This window comes from Aquarana catesbeiana, linkage group LG07, assembly GCF_042186555.1.
Source record: "Aquarana catesbeiana isolate 2022-GZ linkage group LG07, ASM4218655v1, whole genome shotgun sequence".
Classification (NCBI taxonomy): Eukaryota; Metazoa; Chordata; class Amphibia; order Anura; family Ranidae; genus Aquarana; species Aquarana catesbeiana.
Window position 1 is genome coordinate 41,775,242 of NC_133330.1, and position 27,137 is coordinate 41,802,378.

Genomic DNA, 27,137 nt, shown 5'->3' on the forward strand with positions numbered 1-27,137 from the left:
GGAAGCATGTATACAGGTGCCTACTTGGGGTGACTACTTGACTATGTTTTACCTCATTTTTTGTTATCACTGTATGTCCTTTTTACTAATTAATTCTGTTCATTGTGTATTTTGCTCCAAGGCTTCCCAGGAGTTAGGAAGGAGTTAATGTTGTCAGCTCCTGCATATTCATAGCACTGTCCCCTTGTGGTGGGACATACATTCAAGGGGAAGCAACCTTGCAGAGTTCTTAGATGGGGATATGCATGGGGGATTGCTGCAACATGTAGAACTGTTCCCGCTATTGGGCTCCACCTTGATAAGTACCCAGTCGGGGTACCAAAGTCAGATTTATCACTTTTCACTATGTACTTGACACTATTCTATAGGGTATGATTGTAGGCAGCCTAAAGCCACATGTGCTTGAAAAGTTTCTAGTAAAGTTTATGACATTCCAAATATGGTGCCTGGTCTGAAGCGACTTATAAGAGGTGCATGCATGGCATATCTAAGAACAGGGCTTAGAAATGGTTTGTATTGTTATGATTCCAGGATTGTTGCACAATCTCCCTCCACTGTCAAGCTTGTACAGAGAAATACTGTAAAACTTTTGATACCCCTTGCCTGCAGGAAAGATCGATAAGGCAGTGATGTGCTGTGCAAGTTCTCATAAAATTGTCAATAGTTGCATATAGATTTCAGTGTCTTTTTAGTGTTGCCCCCCTCCCACCCCTGGGCTGATGAGGAGGACCCCTAGGTGGGTTGGTGGGTTAAAATTTCAAACCTCACAGAGGAATCCTTGACACTTTGCAGGCTTAAGGGAATCGAGTGCCAATCACTTTAGAAAATATTAAGAGAGTTTGTTAGGCACAATAAACTTAGGAGTGTTGGTTACGGCACAGGAAACTCACAGAAAACAAGATAAATGCAGCTCCAGCCATTACAAACAATGAGCCTTTAAGCCAGTACCAGCAGTCTGTCAACACTGACGGTTGAACAGCACCGGCCAGCACAAGTACTTTCTGTAACAAACAGATAGGACCTCCTGCCATGTCCACCAAAAGCAGCTTATGCCAAGGTCTCTAGGACACTATTCAAAAGAAAAGCCTCTTCCTTAGGTGCTCCAGTCTTCCAGACCCCAAGCTCCTAACCCTTCCAGTACAGGTCCTTTCCAGGCAACATGCTTTGGAGACCCCAAATATTGATATCCTTCTGCAGCAAGCACCGCTGGCATTAAACCTCCTACTAATCAGCCAAAGAGACATACACTTCATTATTTCTTCCTGCTTTGTTTGCTAGGAACACTCCTCTGCAACAGGCAGAAGCAAACAATATCCTGAACTTATTTATTTTTATTTATTTCAGGTACTTATATAGCGCCGTCAATTTACGCAGCGCTTTTACATACCCAACAAATGCAGAAACTATGACAATTAAAGCTCAAGCTGACTACTTGGCTAGCCACAACACTAAATTTGGACCAGTAACACTTATGCCGTGTACACACGGGCGGACTTTTCGACCGGACTGGTCCGACGGACCGAATCTGGTGGACAATCCGACTGTGTGTGGGCTCCATCGGACCTGCAGCGGACTTTTTCGGTCAAAAATCTGACGGACTTTAGATTTGAAACATGTTTCAAATCTTTCCGACGGACTTGAGTCCAGTCGAAAACTCAGCTCGTCTGTATGCTAGTCCAACGGACGAAAACCCACGCTAGGGCAGCTATTGGCTACCGGCTATCAACTTCCTTATTTTAGTCTGGTGTAATCTCGTCATCACGTACGAATCCGTCGGACTTTGGTGTGAACGTGTGTAGGCAAGTCGGTTCGTTCAAAAGTCCGTCGAAAGTCCGTCAGAAAAGTCTGCCCGTGTGTACGCGGCATAAGGTCCCCTACATTAGTGCAATTAATTTTCACAAAACGGTTTCACCCATGTTATGCCCATAACATGTTTACATGTGAGCTGCATTGGTTTCATGTAACAAAATATACTGCAATGCTTTTTTTTCCAGAACATATAACTGGGTTAAATTACAGTGCTTTATATCTGCCCAGAGTTCAGTTTCAACACAAGTACATGATCTGCACCAACATGGCAGCCAGGGACTGTAATGGTAAAGCTACATTTAACAGTGCTTTTGTTGTGTCAAATGCATGTGTAGAAAATAATGTTCTTTCTAATAGAACAATAGGTCTTCCTGCAAATGAATATTGCTGAACCTCATATTGTCCATCAAATAAATATTTCTGAACCCCATATTGTCCTGCAAATAAATATTACTGAACTATTGAGCTCCAATGCCCAGGGCCCAAAAACCAGACAAACTGATAATGTCATTAGCCTGAGAAAATCTCAGCCCCCCTCACGAAACGCGTTAATTCCACCCCACTCAATGACATTTCACATTTAGGGTCCCCCCGTCTAGACGCTCCATACTGTAAAACAAAGGGATAGTGCATTAATCAACCCTTAACAACAGGTAATATGCATAATTTATGGCACCGTAATGCTATCTTTCTGATATTTATGATGGATAATGCTCGCTTTTCCCCGTTGTGCCGCTGCTGCTTTAAATTATACCAAAAGGAAAATTAATGAGAAAGTAGATTTATGAGTTTCATTTGTTTGTCAATTCAGAAATTAATTGCGTGTTAATTTTAGTAGTCCCTCATCAGGACCCGGGGTCTATAGGATGTATGTGAAGTTCAGCATCCATTCAGCCCTACCTCTCATTTTCTGCGGGTCACCAGCTTTGCATACATTAAAACAGCCCTGAGGCTTAGGCTCTTGATTACCTCTTGAACTGCAATGTACGCCTTCCTGTTATAATTATGAAAATGCTGTAGAGGGAAACAGGGCAGCACAACTCCCATTGTACCTTTTATTCCACATCTCCAACTGTGTTTATTTTTCTTTTGTGCTCGCTATCTCTTCATCTATTTCCTATGCATTAAACTGTAATTTTTTTTCATGCGCTTTATTTTTCTGTAGCTGCTGTTTTATTGGCATATAATTGGTTTTGTTTCTGTCTCTCCTTGCCTAGATGTATGCAGCTTGCTGATTATATTGTGGTTGCGTTTACACACCACTGAGCAGTCACATGGAAGTCTTAAGTATTTATGGTGACCATATGTATCAGAATCAATTAAAGGATTTGTCTACCCAAAACTGATATTTTATTTTTTGATATATTTCATTTTGGATTTGTGCCCAGGCTTTATCAACCGCTGGCTTACCCAGCCAGGCAAGGGAGAGTTAAGATTTCAGACACTGATCTGGTTCCAGGTTACGTGTCCTGGAACTATGGTGGCAATGCACTAAAGAGCGATGTCAGCATATGACAAATAAGGGCTCATGCACACGAACACAAAAAATGCCACTTTTAGAGGCAAATAGCATTTATATGTGTGTGTATATATATATATATATATATATATATATATATATATATATATATATATATATATATATATATACACAGTATATACGTGCACATTCTGGCATTTAGAGCCTTATTTTAGGACACTGTTCAGGGGCATAAAAAACGCCCAAATCCCAAGTTCAGAGGCAATCTTTTTCACGTATTTTATGTTGTATGCATGTGAACTTTTGTGTTAAGATTTGCATGCATATAGTGTACAGTGCCATTACTCCCAGCAAGGAAGGGCACTAGGAACCAAGCAGCTCAAGTCACCTGGTCTCCTTTATTGCTAGGACGGAAGCAGCACTAGAATAAGCTTGTGTTTGAATTTGAATATTTTTGTGTGGCAGTTCAGTATCTAATAGCTTGTAAACGTGGAAGCCTAAAGCAGGCCATAGATGACTTTATATTTTTTCCTTCCACCACGGGTACAAGGCAAGGAAATTGCTTGTATCCCCCATGAACGCATACGGTGTTATTGGAGGAATGCCTCTTGCAGCGCTATTGTGTTCTATGAGTGGAGGGGTTTTGGGAGCTTTTCCGATAAGCGGAACACAATGATTACTACTAGCGGCTATAGCCGCTGGCAATAAACGCATGTAGAAAAATCGGACAGGATGGTTGTACCCACAATTGACTTGGGTATAATCAACCCGCCCATTCATGGATCGAATGACATGCCTCTGCTGAACGAATGTATGGCTGGTTTTACAGTGTGTGGAAGCTGCCAGCCCAACATTAAGATTCTCTAGATTCAGAGCTTGTTGAGAGGGTGTGCTAAAACCATGTGGTTGAGGAACGTTTTTACAGCCCCCCTTCCCCTTAAGCTGCAAAGTTAGCGGACTGGGGTCTTCAGATGTGGCTGCCGCAGAAATGATCCATCTGACGCGTTGGCGGGCAGTGTCCTGACCAAACATAACCTATTCAACCGAATGGAGATGCGTCGCGACCCCATGCATTGCACATGGATGTGGCACGGTGGGTAGCATTTATTGTGTTAAAACAGGTAGTGAGGAAGTATCATAATTCCTCCTCACTGCCTTTCAAACATCTCTGAAAAGTGACATCAGCGATCTCTCCTCGCTCTATCGCTGGTGCTTCCATTTCTTCTCTGTCTTGCCCTGGGATCTAGAGTCTTCAGCTACCTTGAGTGGCTGGGCTAAGATGATGTAAGTCCCACGCATGTGCACCAGAGTTCTTTCAACCTAGGACTTAATGCTGGCATCGGTTAGGTGCTGGGATTGTGTACTGAGCTGGTCATTCATGCCAGTTAGTGTACAAATGTTAAATATTGATTCATGGTAGAAGAGATATACCAAATTTCTTCTACTCTGAATATCTATCTGCTAGTGTGTGTGTGTTTTTTTTTTTTTACACTTTTGGTTTACTTCTGCTTTATATATAAAGCTAGGATTATTTTAATGGACTTTGGTTTTAGCATGCATGATGCTCTTTATACTCTATATGCTCTTTATGCTCTAATAGTTTTTATAAAAGGCGGTTGCAATTCCTGATCACTGAGACCCTCACCCCATACAGTGTGTGCTTTGAGTATTCCTGCAAAGAGAGGATTGAAATTTCTTTGCTTGTAGGCATGTTACAGGATGTTTTCTCATCCATGATTACACTCCTCTGTGTCTGTTGACATGGCTCCGGTGAAAAGCAGATTTGATCCACTGCGAGGCTCCCTTCGTATGCTTTGATACCGCTTAGTCTGGTGTTAAATTATTCAGAAATAATTATGGAACATGGTGTAGGTTATATGTTTTGATACAGCTCTGGGTATGGAATATAATTTCCACTTATCAGACTAACAGAATGACATTAGCGTAGCTTCATGTGTGTGAAATTGATTTGCCACTGAAAAATAGTGTGGTCAAATACCTACTGTTGTTCCCAAGTTAATAAGGTTTCTCATTAGTTTTGGTTGACGTGACCATGTTTAAAGGTACAGATGGAAAATATTGAATGGCATGAAATTACAGGGCACATCTGGGTTCATTCAGACTTGTCATGTACCAGCAAATAATAAAGAAATAGGACAATCTGACTATTGCAAATAAAGGCTTTAATTAGGGGAGGGACTGGCTAAATAAACAGTAAGCTCAGGGGTAATATGAAATCATGGGCACCCGTACTAAAATAATCACAGGCCCTTTTCTCTAAACTACATCTTAATTGTGTATCTAAACCCAAAAACAAGCATATAACATATTGAAGCTTTGCTTTCTTTTTTTAGGCTGTATTTTCACATAGTGTACCCACTAATAATATACTTCCTGTCTTGGGGTGACAACACTCACCCACTGTACTGTATCTATGGAGGGAGCCATGGTTGTTACCCTAGGACAGGACTACGCAAATATCCTCCCCCCTTCTCTATAACATAGAGGGAAGATATTTTTTAGTCTTCAGAGATAACTGTGAACAATTTAACTGATAAGTGTAGCACAGGAAGTTATCCATTTACAAGATTTCTGGAAGGATTAACAGATATTTATTTTTGGACCTTTTGGAACAGATGGAACAAAATTCTTTCAAGGTTATACTGAAAAGACCAAAAAGAAACAAATACAGGAGATTCGTTCTAAAGATTTATGTACCCTTTAAACAGGATCCTTCTATTTACACCAACCCCCCATGCAAAAATGCCTTGGTGCATCTTCAAAGAAACCTAGGGGAAAAAAATACCTTACGCCATGCCTTTCCAATTTTCTTGCTTAGGGGACTCCGCCTCACCATGGGGCCTTGGGACCAGTGACATTACTCCAGCTCACCATGGGGCCTTGGAGCCAGTAACACCACTCCGCCTCACCATGGGGCCTTGGGACCAGTGACATCACTCCACCTCACCGTGGGGCCTTGGGACCAGTGACATCACTCCACCTCATCATGGGGCCTTGGGACCAGTGACATTACTCCAGTTCACCTTGGGGCCAGTGACACCACTACACCTCACCATGGGGCCTTGGGGCCTGTGACGTAACTCTGCCTTACTATGGGGTCCTGAGGCCGGTGACATCACTCCTCCTTACCCTGTGGTCTTGGGGCTGGTGACATCACTCTGCCTCACCATGTGGTCCTAGGGCTGGTGATATCACTCTGCATTACTATGGGGTCCTGGGGCCAGTGACATCTCTCCTCCTCACCATGTGGTCTTGGGGCTGGTGACATCATTCCGCCTCACCATAGGGTCGTGGGGCCGGTGACCTCACTCTGCCTTGCCATAGGGTCTTGGGGCCAGTGACATCACTCCTCCTCACCATGGGCTCCTGGGGCCAGTGACATCACTCCGCCTCACCATGTGGTCTTGGGGCTGGTGACATCATTCCGCCTCACCATAGGGTCGTGGGGCTGGTGACCTCACTCTGCCTTGCCATATGGTCTTGGGGCCAGTGACATCACTCCTCCGTTTCACCATGGGGTCCTGGGGCCAGTGACATCACTCCGTCTCACCATGAGATCCTGGGGCTGCTGGTGACATCACTCTGCCTCACTATGGGATCCTGGTTAGCTGAGGATCCCCAATCCCCTGATTGTGCACCTGTTACCACAGCACTTCTGGTCCAGCATCCTGCTTATAATGTAAATATATATAACTGAAATACCAGATTCACTTTCATAATTATAAATATAAAGCAGCAAAATGAGTAAAGAGCACCTCTGATCTTCATTATTGTCACCGAGTCTGTCAGAATTTTTGAATAGTAACAATATTATCTTCCTGCATCCTTATTTATTTAGGGTGAAGGCAAAGAATTTGATATATTTGCACTTTATCAGGAATATATTATGTTATGTGTTCATAATGTATTGTTGCAGTCTTAAAAAAATAAATAAATAAAAAGTAGTAAAAATAAACATGCATAAAAGTCATATTGTAGCAATGAAATAAGCAAACGTAATAACTATACATATAGAAATAGAATCAAACATGTAAATCAAAAAGCTGTATGTTAAAAACACTCCTAACCCCAAACACCAAGATGTGCGAAAACATAACACAAATATAGAACGATTCTCCATGTACAAGCAGGCCTCCTGTGGTTTCCTCTGGCCACTTGGGGTTTCAGATAATACCAAGGAAAAGAAGGGATCAAGCACCTGCCTGTTTCACTGTCTTGTGCCATTTTCAGCTGTTCAGACTACAAGCTCTAACAGTCTTTGCTATGATCTTGAGCAGTCGGTGTGCTTTTCACAAATGTGGTCAGTCATGTGATGCAGGCATAGGCTTGGCAGATCCAGAGTCTTTGCTGACCCACCAATCGCCAGTCACATCATGATATCAGGCACTAACGTGTCAACGTCTATTGAACAAGGCAGATGGGTGACCCCAGAAGTGTTCTTTCTTTAGCTACGCTTTACTTTTGTCATGAGCTAGCCACGAGAAACCACAAAGCAAGTAAAAGTGATAAAAATATACATATTCTATATTTGAATACAGAAAGAATTAGAACTAGAACTATTAATTCATATGTAGATAAAATGTGACATCACTTAAAGAAACCTCACCAGTTATATATTTATTTCTTTATAAAATGCAATCCTAATTAAACTTTAGTTAACCCTTAAGCTGCCCTAATTTACTTCTTCCTCCCCATTTTCTCGTTGCTGTTACTTTTCTGCTGTTTTTTTTTTTTTTATTAGTATTTATGTATCTTTTTGTGGTTAATTTTTTGTTACTTTTTTTTTTTGGAAATCAAGAAAAGAAAATGGAAAAAATGCCTTTTTACATTTGCAATGGAGTGTACCAGAAAGTGTCTTTTTAAATTGGACAATGTATAGAATAAAATTAATACTTTTTATTTATAGTATTTCTTTGTCCATAGATTCTATAGAAAATAAAATATTTTTTGCATATCAATATTGGAAAAAAAAAAAAGCTTAGATAGATAAATAAATATATATATATATGATTTTTATATATATATATATATATATATATATATATATATATATATATATATATATATATATATATATATATATATATGTGTGTGTGTGTGTGTGTGTGTGTGTGTATGTGTATATATATATATATATATATATATATATATATATATATATATATGATGTTGTTCTCTTAAGTAATAACACATTTCTCACCAAATAATAAAATATGCTGATAGTGGGAATGGTAGAAACGGCTTTGGTCTATAAAGGGTATACAGGTATGAGAGCTAAAGTGGGTAAAATTGATTCTGACATACACAGTAGATAGACTAGAATGTCTCAACTGGGTTGCCTGCCACCTTCATTTTACCAACCGTTATCTCCTGATGGTAGGGTGCAAGGAGAAGATGAAGAAGGTGTTCTTTAAACAGTTGCACCCAGTTTTTTTCACACTGATCTGGGTATAGAGATTAACTTTGTCAGGTAGTACTGTATCTCCGTGACTACATGGTTTCAAGGTGGTAATACAACACAGCCTTGAATCACTTGTATACGACATTGCTTTGGACCATGAAGTATGGCGTTACTTTTGCTTTGTTAAAACGGAGAAAGAGTAGTCAGGGCTGTTTGTGTGTTTTGTCCTCTCCCTCTCTCCTTTTGGCCCCCTTCAGACCTTTGACAAAACCACTGCAAAGGAGGCGTATTAAGAATAATAATAATTATATGTACTGATAATGAAGTTGACCATGGCCCATGTCTATTAGAGAATAGGCACTGTTGTTACTATGGGCTCTGCATCACATTGAATAGACTGGAACAAAGGCACAATATTGTGCTGCATTGAGAAGAATATGTGCTTTGCATTGTACTTTGTGTTCTGGAACATGGCTTCTTTAAGTGCTGTGCATAAATAGAATCTTGAATACATGTAATAAGGATGGTGGAAGACGGGGACAGAGGCAAGTTGTATCTTCAAGGCCATGTTACAAGTCAACTTGAGTGGCAGTCATCACACTAGAGGTGAACAGAGTGATTGTGGGAAAAATATTTCCCATTTCGACAAAGTTTTAATTATTAGAATGTTTTGGCAAAATTTGCTGAAAACATTATTTTTTCGTAACTAATGTATTTAGAGTAATGCAGTTAATGTATATTAGGGCTCATTCAGCGCTTTGTGTTGCAGTAACAAGCATATCAATTTTTTACCTTTTTAGATGTTTAGGAGAAGGTGTCATGGTTGACGGCAAATTTTTCTGAAAAGTTCAGTCTGAGTCCTGAAAGCCTTAGGACAAAAGCTTGCCATACATAGATCGAAATTCGACCAGTTCAGCAGGGACCGGCCTGAATTTCAATCCATGTATGGTCACTGTGGTTTAACAGAACTCAATCTACTGATTGACTTCTGTTCAACCACCCTGTCGGGATTTCAGCAGCTCAGTGCTGCAGGCTACAGACTGTAGCACTGATCTGTGTATTCTGACAGCGGGGATCTCTCTCACGGCGGAGATACAGTTGCACAGTGGTTAGGATTCCCTCATTCACCTCGAATGTGTGGATGAGGAGTCAGGTCAGTTTTTTTTTTTTTTTTCAAAACCCACTGGTTGAATGGAAAAATGACTAATGTATGGGCAGCCTAAAGTAGAACTATGGGCAAAACCTTTTTTTTTCATTTTGGATAGAGCTAGGGAGGGTTAAAACCCCTGTCAGGTTTTGTTTTGCCATCTGTGTCCCATTGTGGAGATTTCCCTTCACTTCCTGTCCCATAGCTAAGTGAGAAGAAATACCTGCAAACAAAGGGAATTCTTTGGGTACTCCCTGGTCACCAGAGCTAGTGTCCCCATTGAAAGTTTCCCCCTATTACTTTTCTGGGGACAACCCAAAATTTGGGGATTTTCTTTTACTTTTACTTTCAATGATAACGGTAAACGGGACTAATAGAGAGGATGAATCTCCTTAACAGGGGCACAGACAGCAATAAAAAATGAAAGGGGTTCTAATTCTTCCCCACTCTGTCCAAAAAAAAATGATACCTTTAGTTATACTTTAAGTTTACTCTCATTACCATAAAATGAGGAAGGCCAGCTTCCAAATCCTCAACCATTTGGGACAGAGACAGTGTTCAAATCTAGTTTGATACTGATAATACAACCTGCCAGCACAGTACAGACGGGGGTTATTCCAATTTGTCTGCAAAAGTGGAAATATATTTTAGAAAGCACCAAAGGCCACCTTAAAGTGGATGTAAACCCTCACATATACCCAATGAAGTGAACAGCCTCAGATGGTACACAGGGATGAAACAAACCTCCCTACATAAGTTTTACATGTACATCTGCTCTCTTCAGCTTTCTACATTCTTTAGAAAGTGCACATTGTGTTACAAATCTTTCTTCCTATTTCAGCAGTGGGAGTCTGGCATACACTGTGTGACAGCTGATTGGAGGAAAGGCACATACCCCTCTCCACAAAGGCAGAGGAACAAAGAAACTTGCAGAGCTGTGCTGTGAATAGATAAGCTCTCTGCTTATCTATCTCTAAGTTCCCTCCTCGACACAAATTTCCAGCTGCTTTTATCTCCTGTGTCAGAAGTTTTAATGCTGATAACAGAGGAAGGGAGCAGCATAAAGACACAGGACGTAGGGCTTTGGAGAGAGATAAGTAAACACTACAGATATATGTGCCCAGGTCAGATTTCTTGAATGGGGTTTACATCCACTTTAATCCCCCCCATGTCAATGCATTTGAAGAACTAGAGATTTTTTTTTTAATTAGAGAAGATGAAACACTCAATTTTATTCATCCCTATATGAATGGAGATTGGGAAAGATATAGTGGAGGCAGCATATGCACTAGACACCATAGCACCTATCCAGCCATTGTAGGTCAGAATGCCTCTAAGTTGAGGTGCCAGTGATCTAGTTGGAGTGATTCCATTCACCTTGATGAAGAGCCCAATCATTACTCCTGTATTGCTGTCTGCTGTAGAGCTGAGTGACTTCTATAGGATCATTTGTAGTATATCCTGGACATGAGCTTCTGCAGTGTATTCAATACCATGGCATTTCACCGAGACCTTTATTTCAAATATGGATTTGCATTACTACCAGACAGCTGTAACCACTTCTCATTGAAATCACTTGTCCCGTCAGACGTCACTGACTGTTTACACTGCAGATATCGGAATCTTAGGTGTGGAACAGTAAACACTCCGGCAGATCGGATGGTACTTTGGAAGCCTTTGAAACTGCAGTGTATGTTGACAACTTAAAATCTATACAACTTCAGAAATAAGATATCACAGCAAAAATGTCATTTCTATTATTATTATTATTATTATTAATAATACAAGATTTATATAGCGCCAACAGTTTGCACAGCGCTTTACAACATGAGGGCAGACAGTACAATTACAATACAATTCAATACAGGAGGGATCAGATATTATGGTGTCTTGTCTATTCCAGTGGAATTGTTACAGCCATACGTAGGTGTGTTGGCTTTCATTGTATAAGCTGGGAGTCTCCATATGTCAGTCCTAGATATGGTGAAACCTCTCATGGACAACTTTGGATGCGATAGGAGCTTTCCTTACTCTGCTCCTGCATGAGCAGTGTGGAGGAATCGGCACAATCATATGGTTTATGAGTTGACAGGAACCTGGAATCAAAGCAGTCCTAACTGAGCTCAAAGTTTAGGTCTACTTTAGATCATTAGAAAGGAATTGGGCGGAGGAGTTGAAGTATTGGTAACGACTTACTATTAAATCGAGATCATGTGGTGGTTCGGTTTGTGGCCACACGACCTAAACCAGGGGTCTCAAACTGGCGGCCCTCCGGCTGTTGCGGAACTACAAGTCCCATCATGCCTCTGCCTATGGGAGTCATGCTTGTAACTGTCAGCCTTGCAATGCCTCATGGGAATTGTAGTTTTGCAACAGCTGGAGGGTCACCAGTTTGAGACCCCTGAGTCCTAAACCTTACATTTGCTCACATGGCCTGCAGCAGCCTGGCATCAGAATCTTCATCGCTCATCTATGCCAGTCCCTCCACTGGCTTCCAATTGCCAAATTAAATTCAAAATACTAACAACATACAAAGATGTTGGCGCTATATAAATCCTCCATAGTAATAATAAGAATTAAAATAATCGCTTTGACTAAAGACTCTGCTGAACCTAGTCTATGGCTGCCGTGGCATGGGTCATGTGACTCCAGGATCCCCTTTTTAGAAAAGTTTTTGTTAATTTTGAAGTAGAGCTATAGGCACACTTTTTTCATTTTGTATGGAGTAAGGGAGAGTTATAACCCCTGTAAGGTTTAATTTTGCCATCTTTGTCCCATTGGGGAGATTTCCCTTCACTTCCTGTCCCATAGCCAAAACAGGAAGTGAGAGGAAACTCCTGCAAATTAAAGGGAATTCCTTGGGGATCCCCATGTTACCAGAACAAGTGTCTCCCCTCTATTACTTTTCTGGGGACAACCCAAAATTTGGGATTTTCTTTGACTTTCACCTTTGATGATAATGGTAAACAGAACAAATAGAGAGGGTGAAAAAACCGACACGTGTTCTAATCCTTCTCCACTCTGTCCAAAACTAAAACAAAGTTTTGCCTTTAGTTATAATGTAATAACTGTGTATTCTAATGCTTTCCTGATGTGTTCCTTTTTCTTTAAAATAGACCCATTTATGTGTGCATGGCACTTTACATACAGTGCTTTCTGTTTAGTAGTGCAGAACTCTGGGTAATCTGTTCACTGAGCAGAGCTCAGCCATTAGACTGTCAATGAAAACAGTCAGTTTTTAGCAAGAACTTTTTCAGCAAGGGTGCTTACTGTACTGTCTAACATACAATACATATATGATCTCTATATGCATATTAAAAAATATAATCATGGAAATAAGGTACATCTTAAAAAAGCCTTAAGATTTAAACGAGTCTTCAATTATTATACACAGCAGATTATAATTTTAAGTAAAAACTCCAGTCCAATGCTGGCCATAGGTGACCCATAACTGTATTGTGTTGATGTGATATGACATACTTGAATACTTGTACCTATTGTACTATAGAACTTCCTTATACATTATATTGAATACAATATCATTACAAAAGCATTCTTTGGCTATGGAATGTGTTCTCTATATATTTACAGATATACAGTGTATGGGGGGTTAAGCACACTTAAAATCTTTCATTGTTGCATTGAAATATAGTGCTGATAATAGCGGTGTGCAGATCATTATTGCTAGTTATAAAATCTTTCTAATGTGTTTACAGACAGCAAACAAAATCCAACAGAGATTAAAGTGTATCTATACCCCAAAACAAAATGTATGTTACAGCTTACCCATTCTTAGATGTGGTGACTGCATTCGTTTTTAGGTCTTTTTTCATGTATCCTCACTTGGTGATCCTGCCAGTAATAAGTTGTTTTTTTTTTCATTTTCTTTCAAAGCAGATCTTCACCCATAACAACGTAAAAAAAAAAAAAATAGTGTTCTTTAGGAGGAACATACATTGCACACTAATAGATATGCTACCAAAATTAGTGTGTGCTGTTAATTGCCTCCGGTATTGTTCCTGTTTCTTCTTGCTGGAGGCTGCCATTTTGCTGAAGCTCAGAGCCCCTGAGCAGCAGTAAATCTTTAGGCGGTCAGCAGACCGGCCTCGAGTGGCTCTGATTTTTGGCACAATGCCTAAAACGGAGAGCAACTGAGCATGTGTAGAGCAGGGTGAGACACTGTGTTATTGGATTTTAAACAGTATAGGCACATATATATATATATACATACATACATAGCTATACCTGCAAAAGGGGCCAGCATGAAGTGATCTAGCAGGAATTCCATTTCTGACTAAAGTTCCACTTTAAAGTGGTTGTAAACTCTGCAAAAAAAAAAACACCTGCAAGACAAGGGCATAATGAGCTAGTATGCATCGCATACTAGCTCATTATGAAATACCGTAGAACGACACTGTTGCAATGGTCCCCGTACACCACTGTGACGGGGGACATGTCTCCAGAATGTTACTTCCAGGTTCGTAGGCTCTGGCGCTGTGATTGGCCGGAGCCGCGATGACATCACTCCTGCGCCGGTCACGGCACAGCAGCTAAAGAAACAGCATGTACGAGTCGTTTCTTCGGTGCGCATGTGCCGATGACGATGGCCCATGCTTAAACAGTGAATTATAGTGAACACTGTGCAAGTTTGGGAGAAATTCATGGTAGCTACAGGTAAGCCTTATTATAGGCTTACCTGTAGGCAAAAGTGGTTTTAAAGGGTTTACATCCACTTTAACAGACAAAGCTGACCAGCAAAATGAGCAGTTAGAAGGTTGGGACAGGGAAAGGAATTGAGGACATAGATCCCATTCTATGCATGTGTGTCATCAGGAGGCCAGCGGAAGAACCCAGAAAAGATGGCCGGCCTCCTGATGACATCACAGTAGAAGATGTTGCACTACAGAACACTGATGGATCACTGGGCATATGAGCAGCAAAAAAGGTAAAGGAGGGGATGGAGTGGGGAGGGAAGTGAAGTTCCTTTTTTAAGCTGCAATAAATAAAATTTTGTTTTTTGGGTATAGATACGCTTTATTCCTTCCCCATTTTATTCTCAAACTAAAGAAAATGCGTTTTGGCTGGAAACTTCTAGCAAAAAATATAAATATCCAGAAAAAAATAACAAAAAAGAGAAAGTGGCTAAGTGCTAGACGAGGATCCGCTACATTTACAACTCCAAAATTTGCTACATTTACAGCTGCTAAACAAAATAAACAGTAACAGTTTAGCAAGAAGCGTTCAGGAAAGATAAATTGTATGAAGGGAAATGACAAATGTTTACAGTTTAGGTTTGATTTTAAACAGGGCACGTATCTTCAGAATGCACTAACTGTTTTAACAGCTGTTTTATCCCCCCCCCCCCTTTTTTTTTCTTCGTTTTTTTTTTTTTTTAAAGGGCTTTGAGTCATGATGCAAGAATCTGGGACGGAGACAAAAAGTAACGACTCAGCCGCGCAGAACGGCGGAAGCGCCGGTAACCACTTATTGGAGTGCACGTTACGCGAGACGCGCTCTAACGGCGAGACGCCTTCCCTGGAAATAGGTGCCGCAGACCTCGCACATCTTCAGCAACACCAGGTACTGTGTCTCCCTGCCCACCTCCAGTCCGAGACACTGGAGAAAGCAGAACCCGTCCATGCAATCGCATCGGAATGTGAAATTTAAACTTTTATTATGTGTTCTGGCTTTCCGGGTCAAGCATTCATCACTGTGGAAGGCGAGATCAAAGTTAGCCAGGCTGCTCCAGAGAGCCAATGTGTGCTGTTTAGTACCAAAAAGTAGCTTAGCTGACAAGTGGCGGAATGAAGGGAGAAGGCCGCGCCGGCTACTGAGTAAATATTGTTTTCTGGCAGCATCTGGCATTGTGCAAAAAAAAAAAAGATTGCAGGCGTGTTTAAAGGTGAACTCCAGACAAACAAAACATTAAAAAATGTTCGTTATAGCAGAACTGAATGCACAGATGTAAGGATAGGTTCACCCTAGCCTGCACGGTGAAATGTAGTATTTTATGGTGCAGGCTAGTGCTGCTGTTGGCTCTAGCATCTAGTCAAAGTGAAACTCCTGCCAAAACGTTTCGTTTTGTTTTGAATAGAGGAAAGACTGAGTTACATCATTTGTTGGATTTTTGGGCTGTCTCTTTATTGGGGAGGTTTATCTTGACCTCCTGTTCTGGTGACACAACAGGAAGTGGGAAAAATCTTCCCAGGGGTGACACAGACAATAATAAACCCTCTTTATAAACTTTTCTCGGTTTTACCTAAAAATAATAGAAAAATTAAATGTTTTGGCTGGTGCTCCTCATTAGTGTATGCCCATCATCCATATGTTGCTTAACTAATGTTCAGTTTATTAGAAACTAGTGTTGACACTGTGGGCTGAGATGAATTGTCAGTAATTTGGCTTCAGCTTCAAAAATGGCAGCTTCTCTTGAACATGTGCAACAGCCACACTTTATTTCAAGCGTTAAAGCCCAACTCCGGAAATGACTAGAATAAGTGCTTTTGCAAGGGGCTTACCTGCACTGTAAGGGTTACATGTTCGATAAAGTGGTTGTAAACCTCAGACCTGAAATATGAACAAAGCATATCCCTCTATAGCGTCTACTTGTCTCAATTAAAAACATTAATGTCATTTCTGTCTGCTTCTTCCTTCCTGTGCTATCAGCATGAATCACTTATGACACTTTTTCCTGACAGCAAGAGAATAAAAGGTTATAGAGGAGGAAACTCCAGTTGATTTACAACCTCAGCTCTGTTCCTGTGTGAAGGGGGGTGTGCCTCTTCCCTCCAATCAACTCTCAGAGCTCTCCTCACTGAGCTCTGCAGAGTGTAACTTCATCTCTCCGCCCCTTTTCTCTGAACTCTCAGACAAGCTTATATGTTCAGCACTTTAGAGAAGAGATGGCTGTAGATAAACAGGTACAACTTATATAGGGGGATTTTTTTCATCTCTGTGTATCACCTGAGGATTGTCCCTTCACTAGGTATATGTAAGGGTTTGCAACCACTTTAACTCTAGGGGATGAAGAATAAGGTGTAATACTTACCTTAATACTCGCTCTGGCATTCTTCTATGCTCCAGCTTGTAGCCAGTCCCTTGCGTCCTTACAAGCAATACAGGACTGTTGCCCTACATTGTGTAAGATGATGTCATCATCCAACCATGGCCTACAGTGAGGCCGCAGGAATCCGATCACCCAGATGGGAGGGAGTATGTCAGAGTGAATAATAAGGTAAGTATTACAGCTTATTCCTCTACCCCTAGACCTAAGGAGCATTTAATCCAATGTAGTGTGTGTATGTGGGGGTTGGGGGGTGGCGGGACACTTCAAGGGTAGTCTACTAGTCTCTTTATAATTCTCAGAGACAGAGTAGTGCTTCAAGGCTCATTCCCTTGCATGTTTTGGATGTTGGTAAAAGGTGGTTGAGTAGCTGTTTTACCGGCCCACTTAAACAAAGCAATGCAGCCACTCAGGGTTTTACCTATGCCGCATTAGAGATGCTTTGTTTCACGGTCATTGCAAAAGTTAAGCGGCATGTCGCATTTACCAGACGGTACTGCTGCCAAGTGTGATCCATTCAAGTGAATGCGGCCGTGCCACAACAACCATGTGCAATGCATTCGCTTGCAGTGCGGTGCAGCAAAACTTTCAGGGTTAAAAAAGCCAGTACCTCCCCACCACCTGTCAAATGCCCTCTGAAAATGATCCACCGCAGATTGCTTTTTAGAGAAGCAGCTATATTAACCACATGTGTGAACGAGCCCTTAAAGAGTCAGTCTACCTAAAACTAAGATTTTGGCTGTGAGTGAGCTTTGATAGACTTAATTAACCTCCATCTTTTTTTTATTTTATTTTTTTATTTATCTCAGGGACTCCTGCTATAAAATTCAAAATCTAACAGTCTGCACAAGATCCCTGTTAATGGGAGTAGCAGGCGGGTGGAGCTGGGAACTCGAGTGCAGAGATCTCAAGGCCCAAAGGCAGTGGTGGCTGGTGGTCATTTTTTTTGGGGGGGGGGGGGGGGGGGGGGCAGCAAACAGTGCACCCACAGCCCACCCCCACAGTCCGGTCAGTCGAGGCCAAAGCACATACCTCATCTATGGTGGGTATCATGGGAGGCTTCCTCTTCCCCTGCTCTCCTCCGCGGGCATCACTGGAGGCTTCCTCTTCCCCTGCTCTCCTCCGCGGGCATCACTGGAGGCTTCCTCTTCCCCTGCTCTCCTCCACGGGCATCACTGGAGGCTTCCTCTTCCCCTGCTCTCCTCCGCGGGCATCACTGGAGGCTTCCTCTTCCCCTGCTTTCCTCCGTGGGGATCACTGGAGGCTTCCTCTTCCCCTGCTCTCCTCCGCGGGCATCACTGGAGGCTTCCTCTTCCCCTGCTCTCCTCCGCGGGCATCACTGGAGGCTTCCTCTTCCCCTGCTCTCCTCCGCGGGCATCACTGGAGGCTTCCTCTTCCCCTGCTCTCCTCCGCGGGCATCACTGGAGCCCTCCTCTTCCCCTGCTTGGTGGCTTTCATCTCCTCCCTCCTCCTCGGTGGGCAATCGGAACACTTCTCCTTTCGACCAATCGGGAAACAGGTCTCAGATCTGCTTCCTGTTTGGCGGGAAGGAGATTCAGTGTGAAAACAGCAAATATTTATTCGCTATTGTCGCGCAACTGGGTGGGCTCGGTACGCAATGCTCTGCGCCCCGAGCCCACCCTATTTTGAAGCCTATTCGAGCCTCTGGCTCTAATCACATGCTTCAAACCCCCCCCCCCATTGGAATTCATGCAACTGCCATCCTGCATGGGGGCTGGACACATGAATGAGAGAGGGGCAGTACCCGTGCACCCTTAATGGACAGGCCGCCCCTGCCCAGAGGCCTCAAGAAATATTAGGAGCTGGTGGGTGAAAGCTAATATATTGGTTTTGAGGAGGCTGACCCCCCCTTTTTTTTTTCTTCCAATAAAGATCTTAATTACAAAAAAGTTAGTCTATAATAATAATTATAGATGTATGGAAATCAAACTAATCCTGGCTACACATTGTATGCTCATCTTTGCTGGATGGACAGATAAAGAATGTCGCTTTCATTGCTTTGTCTTCGTCTTCGTCGTATCCTTGTATAGAAAATAATAGTCTTTTTTTTTCCAAGGTCACAGCGAGCTGGTACACTCTGCTTATTGGCAGGCGTCTACCTCTGTCTCCTGTTTGTATTTATGTAATCATACTAATAACTTGGTGTTGTGCATTAGTCTTTGTTGACAAAGGGACACAATTTTCAAGACAAACTCACATTGCAGGGAGCTGGACTGCAGATCATAGCAATAGTACTGAATGATATTAAAGGCTTCCTAAGGCAAGCAGCTTAATATAATATAGGTAGCTGAAATGCATACACAGAATTACGTGAGTATTATATTTACTTTGAGTTCTTTATCGTCTTAACACTACATAATGGTGGTTTGGTGGAGTCAATTTTATGGAACGCCGTTTATAAACGGTACTGCAGAAAACACACGGGGGGCCAGTGCACCTTTAGTATGCCTGTGATCGAGCCGTCATTAGACAGGAAAAATGCACAAAGCCAATCAGAGTGGCTCTGTGCCTTATGATCACTGTGATAGCTAATCACAATAATCACAAATGCAAACAAATATATGAAAACACAACCCTCCCTGCTGCGATCACCAAACTTATATAAGTAACACTATTTCCTGTGACCACCAATGAAAGGGGGGCACACTAACCCCAAAGGGGGCCACAGCCAGGCATTGACCATAAAGGGGGCATGCTGACTACCAGTGTTATAGGGGAAAAGCACCACTGTCCACCAACAGTACTCACAACACTCACCACTGATCACCAACATTTATGGGAGCACGCACTATTGTCCACCAACATTTAAAGGGGCACTCTCCACAATCTACCACTTTTAAAGTGGTTGTAAACCTCAGACATGAAATATGAACAAAGCCTGTCCTTCTACAGTGTGTATTTGTCTGAGTTACGAGCACAAAGTGTCACTTTTGTTTGTTGCTTCATTTCATTGCTATCAGCATCAGTTGCTTCTGACAAGTTTTCCTGTCATCAAGACAAAAATGGTGACAGGGGAGGGATCTCCAGCTGATTGATAAACCTAAACTCTGTTGCTGTGTGAAGAGGGGTGTGTCCCTTCCCTCCAATCAGCTCTCAGACCTCTCCTCACTGAGTTCTTGTCAGGGCTGGGCTCAGCCCTTCCTTCTGAGAGCTGGCCGCTCAGCTGTCGGCTAATTGCCAGCTCCCATCTCTCTCCACAGTTACTCAGCTGTTGATGATATCCTGCTCGTCAGCCCTGCCTTCTTAAGCCGTCCAGCCCAGAGGATCTCGGCCTTCACCTACTGTCAGAAACCATGAAATCAGACTGAGACAGAAGTACGGTTAAATTACACTTGTTTAATAATAAAAGTAAATAAAACAAACGTAGTCAATATCACAGAGACGCTCTCCTGCATTCCTGTTAAAGCTTGGCTGACATCCCTTCTGGCTCCAAATCCTGCTTGCTGTTTTACTATGCTCATCTCCGCCTCCCTGACGTTTGGCTTGTCTGACTATCCGTTCCGGTACCTGAACTCTGGCTATGTTTTGACTACGTTTGTTCTATTTACTTTTATTATTAAACAAGTGTGATTTAACTGTACTTCTGTCTCGGTCTGATTTCTTGGTTTCTGACAGCTCTGCAGAGTGTAACTTCAGCTCTCCGCCCCCTTTTTTCGGAACTCTCAGAAAAGCTTTAAAATTCAGCAATTTTAACGACTGTAGAGAAGAAAGGCAGAGAAAAGCGAAGGGATCTGGAAACCGCACACCGGTCTGATGATAAGTGCCTTTATTAGTAAAAAAGTTGGATCATGGAGGTATACAAAAACACTACAGCAGAAGTGTACAGGGATCAACTGACGCGTTTCGCACTCACAGCGAGTGCTTACTCATTGCTGGCATGATGTATGCCAGCTATGAGTAGGCACTCGCTGTGAGTGCGAAACGCGTCAGCTGATCCCTGTACACTTCTGCTGTGGTGTTTTTGTATACCTCCATGATCCAACTTTTTTACTAATAAAGGCACTTATCATCAGACCGGTGTGCGGCTTCCAGATCCCTTCACTTTTCTCTGCCTTACCTCGCATCAGCCAGCACCTGGGACTCTCCTCTTGAAGGATGTTGTAAGCCTTTCTTTTCCACTGATTGGAGCCTACCTGAGCGGTGGAACCTTCTCTGCCTAGCTTGCATCACTGGATATATGTAGAGAAGAAAGTCTGCAGATGAACAGGTACAACTTATGTAGGAGGATTTGTTTCATCTCTGTGTATCACCTGAAGCCAGTCTCTTCATTGGATATATGTAAGTGGGCACTAACTCCTGGCCGCTTAAATCTACAAGTTAGTTATATAGTAAAAGTCTTTTATATAGAAAAACATACCACTAAAAGAAAGCTGTATTTCTAAATTGTACAAAATTAATTTGGGTACAGTATTGCATGACTGTGTGATTATTAGTCAAACTATCACAGTACTGAAAACTGAAAATCTGCCTAGTAATGAAAGGGTATAGTCAGGCTAATACTAAAGTGAACCTGACTTGGCCTAAAATCTGCCCAAGTTAAAAACTTTGCTGAAGTGCAGAGATGAGCGGTGCCCGTAGGTAGCTCTGATAGTATTCGTATCCAGGTGGTCCTATGGATCCCAGTGGATCTAAGGCCTAGCTTGTATACTTTTCTTTGATATTGCAGCACCTCATTCTCTGATATGTACCTTCTTTTACTCCCCTGCAGCCAATCTGCTTGCTGGAGCCCTGTATCTAGTCCCTGTGTAAGCTCCATGTTGGTCTTTTTCGTAGCTTACACAGAGTGCCTGGCTGCTGAGGCCCAAGTTCTGCATCTCAGAAGGAAGGGCAGAAGGTTAGATGTTCCCCTATAGACTAACAGCGTAGATAAGTATCAGCGGGAGGGGGTTGTAAGAAAACCAGTTATTTAGACATAGTCACGGATTCCTTTTAGGCCTGGTTCACACCTATGCATTTTTTAGTGCGTTTTCGGTTTTGCAGAAACACACTACAGTCCATTTAACATGGTTTCCTATGGATGTAATTCATCTGTGCATTTTATGGAAAGAGTCGGGGACTTTTTTCTGGTTTTTGGTTCCATAGACTTGGATCAAAAACATGTATTGAAAAACGCAAAATGCACCTGGAATATGCAAACTGCATCCTGCATAGGTGTGAATCAGGCCTTAAGTCCCACCCTCTCCTAGATATAAACCCTCTACCCTATCATTTAGCTGTTAGAATGACAGCACCTCCACCCCCCACTGAGGGTATGGCAGAGAGACCACTGCTTCTACACAGAAAGTAGGGGGCCCATTGGTGCAACATGCTTGCAGGGGACAGACTTGTCTACCCAGGTTGTGGCTGCTTTCTAAACAAAATGAGCTGTAGGAATTTGGTCACTTTTTGTTTTGACGCACCTGAAACTCCTTAGCTGCTTTAAACTGAAAATTCAGTTAGGCTTTACATATTTTACCCTGTAAATCAAATTACTAAACTGCTACATAGCCTTTTTTTCTATATTCCTTTAAATATATTTGTTCATTTTTGAAACGTATGCATTTCTCACTGTCTTTCCTACAGGTCAATGTGTGATTTTTTTTTTTTTTTTTTTAATCCTTAGTAGCCCATTGCGGTGCCTGTGCGCGCCTGTCAATGTTGTAGCGTCCAATGGGCTAATTCCATCATTTCCATCTTGCAGGTTCCTACTTGAAGTGAGAGAATCACAGTCATGTTGAAGTCATTAGTGCAGCCGTCACACAAACCCATGGATAAAATTTCAATAACTGCAGGCCACAGTTGAGTAAACAGTTACACTGAAACTTAATTCCTGTTGACTTTTCCCTCGTTCTTCGCCAGGGGCACATTCTCAATCTGTGGTGCTAAGACAACAGGGGCTGCTGCTTTGATTAATGTAGGACAGTAGAATTAGTACACAGGGGATATGCCAGCCATGCATGAAGAAACAAAACAAATAAAGCTTTTTATTGTCTCATCCAATTAAAGTGCACCAGTAACTTGCAATGGCAGCCATTTTGTGGTTTTGTCAGGGGCTAGCATCATGGCATAGAGACAAAGCACTTAGGCCTTGTCTACACACCAGGCCTTGTTCTCCTTGGTAAGCACAGCCTGACACTCGGACTAGAAAGACCACATAGAGGCAGGGCTTTTTTTCTCAGAGAATAGGTGCAGGAACTCCCCTTTTGGGAGTTACCCATTGTCTTTGCACCTACCTACCTCAGAGCACCAGTCCTTGGTTCCACCCCCCTACCCACCTCCCAGCACCGCCCCTTTTAGAGAATACAGAACCAAGTAACATTTGTGGTTCTAAGTAATATGTATGGAATGTGTTATTGATAACAAGAAAAGCAGTAAAATAGACCCCCACAGCCAACAACAATAGACCCATCAGCAACAATAGATCCCCCAGCTGCAACAATGGACCACCTACCACAAAATACCACCCAGCAACAATAGATCCTCTAGCAGCCAGCTATAATAGACTGCTCCCTCAATAGTAGATCCCTCCCAGCAAAAACTGACCCCCCAGCAACATAATACTCACCCCAGCAACAATAGACCTCCACAGCAGCAATCAACCCTTCTGCAGAAATAGATCCCCTCCAGCAATAATAGATCCATCAGCAGCCAGCATCAATAGACACTGTAGCACAACCCAGCACGCCTTGCCATTACATACGTTTAGTGGTGGAGGTGCCGGAACTGCGTTCCCCCGCGTTCCTGCTGAAAAAAAGCCCTGCATAGAGGTGAACCTAGGTGATCAGATGCAGTCATATGGGAGGAGGTCACATGCTCCCTCATACCTAGAACTACCCTTTGCAAAGGCACTGTCACTTTGCCATGAATGAACAAAGTGGTGGACAAGCAAGTATTTTAATACAACATAGTTAAAGGCATATTCCACCTTTTACAAAAAAAATTAAAAAATATACCCACATTGATTAAAAAAAATACTTTATTTATGAATTTTTTACATTTGAGCCTTCAAAGCCTTGTACTGCCATCAGTGGATAGCGGATGCAATTCACAGACTCCTCAAATTGCAGGTCTGTATAGCGATTCGAACCTTCGCTTATGGGGTTGGAGTAAGTATCATTGGACCACACTTGAGTTTCCTGAGAAGTCACTCTACCCTGGTGGAAGATGGGACTTGTAGTCTATTCATTCATAGATCTCTATGAATGGATGACACGTTTGTACGGGCAGAGTTACAAAAGAGGCCTATGTGACAGATGCAGTGGCCTGCGCAGGAAGTTCAGTAATGTTGAGCCTAAAAACGAAGATACACTGAGTACATATATATAAAAAATATAAAACAGAAGAAGCTGTCAGCTCCGAGAGCGTAGCCTTTCATCACTGCAGCCCTGATTGACAAGATTCCAGTCCTGCCTAGGTCCAATCAGACGTCGGTGACATCACTTCCTGTTCCACGGACCATGCTGGTCTGCGTGGAGCTGCTTGATTCCTTTGCTGCTGGAGAAACACAGTGATCCATTCCAGCCAGCTGCTCAATCATTTTCAGCTATCCGGAACGGCGGTGGGACCCACAGAGCCATGTGGAATGCCAGGACTGCACTTTACTTTCTATCATCTTGTAAGTGTGTTTTACCCTATTAAAGTTGTCATTTTAATACTACACTCAGGTTGGCGCCTCCCCCTCCCCATTTTTTTCTTACATGTCTTGCAGAGTTCTGGACACACTCTGAAGGATGGCTGCCTTCCTTTTTAACCCTTAATACCCCTTTCTATGAATACATCGCCATCCAGCTATTACAGCCACAGACTATACTCCTAAGGATTACTCCATCTGGAGCGCCAGATAAACACTGACTATACTGCTCATGGGCTCCATCGGTTCTCGGGTGCTTCCGCCGCCATTCATGCTAAGGGAAACCGGCAGTGAAGCCTTTTGGCTTCCCAGCCAGTTCCCTACTGCGCATGCGCGAAGTGCGCTGCGCTTTCTGAAAAGTGGGCAGTGGGGGAAGGAGGAGGGGGGCCCGAACTTTCGAGTGACCTCGCTACAGCGAGACCTCTCGGAAGTAGGGACAGGTACCTGTCAAATACAGATATCTGTGCCGCCCCCCCCCCCCCCCAAGGTGACAAATGTGGGGGGCAGATAAGTGAAGCTTCCACTTTTGGGTGGAACTCCGCTTTAAGAAAAAAAAAAAAGCAGTGTGATGTTTTGAAGCAGGTAGGAGCCGACTCTGACACTAGCCTGCACAGTGACATGCGTTTTACCATACAAGCTGGTGTGGAAAAAAAAGAGATGGTCAATATTAGCATTTACATTCACCTTAAACACAGCCTTGTTTCCTGCAGTTGTCCAATGTGTTAACCCTTAGCAACCAACTAAAAATGCGTCTTCAGCATTGTAAATACACTAAGCCGCCACTCATCTTTGCTTGATTGCTGTGGGTTATTGCTTACATATTATGAACACACTGAGAAAAAAAAAAAACAAAACAACATTTTGAAAGCTGTTTGTTGGGATTGGCTGCAAAAGTTGAAATCTTGAAACTTTTCAGACATGATTTATTGAGATAAAAACGATATATTTTTCTTTTTAATTATTATTCTCGCCGCCCACACATAAGCTGTTTGCAGTTCATCTAAACACTTGACATGCTTGCATCTGAGATGAGCTTGTTTTCCCAGTCTATCAAAATAACAAATATTGTTTGCCTCTCCATTTGCTCAACAATCTTTTTAAGGTGAAGTACTCATTTCAATTTTTCCGACATTTGTCTGATAAATTTGGAAGTCAGCATTTGTTTGAAAGGTGGTGTTGAAATTCAGTTTTGTGTTTTGATAGCGCATGAATTTCTAATTAAATATAACATATTGACGATTCCTTGGGGACGTACATTGAGATTTTCATACAAATCACTAAGTTAGGTGACGGGGTGTGGATTTGAAATGCAGTGTTTGCTATTTTTATTTTCTTGCCCTTCTGTTTTTTTTTCCACCCGCTGGGAGCCCAGACCGATAATAAGTGAAAGTTGGGTGGAATTTGGTACGGCAACACCAGCTCCATTTTTATGGTAGCAGAAAATAATGGGTCTGGTTGTCATTAAAGCTCAATTGAAGTCTCACCTTTTTTGTCCTGTAGTCCCCCCACATTCTGATTTGTTTCATGCATTAAAGTGGTTGTAAACTGTGACTGGTCTCAGGTAATACATATAGATGAAACAAATCCTCCTATATAAGTTGTAGTTGTCTTTTTTCCTCTACATCTGTTCAAAGTGCAGAATTTATAAAGCTTGCCTGAGCTGTACGAAAAAAGGGGGCGAAGAGCTGAAATGACACACTGCAGAGCTCCATGAGGAGATCTCTGAGAGCTGATTGGAGGCAAGGAACACACCCCCTTCACACAGCACACTGGCTATGTGCTGGAGCTCCCTCCCCTGTCACCTTTTGCCTCTTGGTGTCAGGAAAACTTGTGAGAAGTGATTCATGCTGATAGCAGAGGAACAAAGCAGAAGACAGAAATTACACTTCGTGCTCTTAATTGAAACAAGTACACGCTATAGAGCGGAGGTCCACAAGCCATCGATCGTTACCGACCGGTCAACCGCGGGGAGCCGACAGGTGGATCATGACCGCGGCTCTGCCTCCAACTAGCCTCCGCCTCGCTCGTTCACTGCAGAGTGTAGAGCGGGAGGCGGTCCTAGCAACCAATCACCAGCTTGTTTTGAAATGTTAGCTCCCGGTTCCACCTTCCACCCAGCACTATGTCGTCTCCTGATCTCCTCTCTGCTGTACACATGCTGGCAGGTAGGAAGGGCTACCTACATAGTCCTGTGTGTATGTGGGGGAATGTGAATGGGACAGAGGATGCACTGTTGGAGGGGAGGCAGAGGACACTATAGTGGGGGGGGGGGGGGGGGATATGTGAAGAAGGTAGAACACTATGTATTTTTATTGGGAGCTTGATTTTTTTTTTTCTTTAAGAGTGCTGCCTAGTACCCCCCTCAGTCCTCACCCCCTGGGGATCTTTGCTTTACTCCATGTTGTCCATGTACATCTCAACCTCCGAAGGGTTGCCTACCCCTGCTATAGAGGGATATGCTTTGTTCATATTTCATGTCTGAGGTTTACAGTCACTTTAAAATACCCTTTTTGCTAAAAAAAAAATGTTATTTCTCACACTGCAGTGCTTTGTGCTGGCAGAGCTAACAGCCACACCCCTTATCAC

General features: G+C 42.5%; 1 protein-coding gene across 19 annotated transcripts in view; it reads left to right on the plus strand.

The window, feature by feature from the left end:
* The window catches only part of FOXP1 (forkhead box P1), a 1,122,086-nt gene that overhangs the window by 666,030 nt on the left and 428,919 nt on the right, over window positions 1-27,137 (plus strand). For 18 of the 19 annotated variants that reach the window (XM_073592053.1, XM_073592052.1, XM_073592058.1 and 15 more), the window contains one exon: window positions 15,257-15,438. The exons of the other annotated variant lie outside the window; for it this stretch is intronic. In XM_073592053.1, the coding sequence (XP_073448154.1) occupies window positions 15,268-15,438 (171 nt within the window). In that variant the 5' untranslated portion in view covers window positions 15,257-15,267. The remainder of the gene's footprint in view (window positions 1-15,256; window positions 15,439-27,137) is intronic. 19 annotated transcript variants of the gene reach the window in all.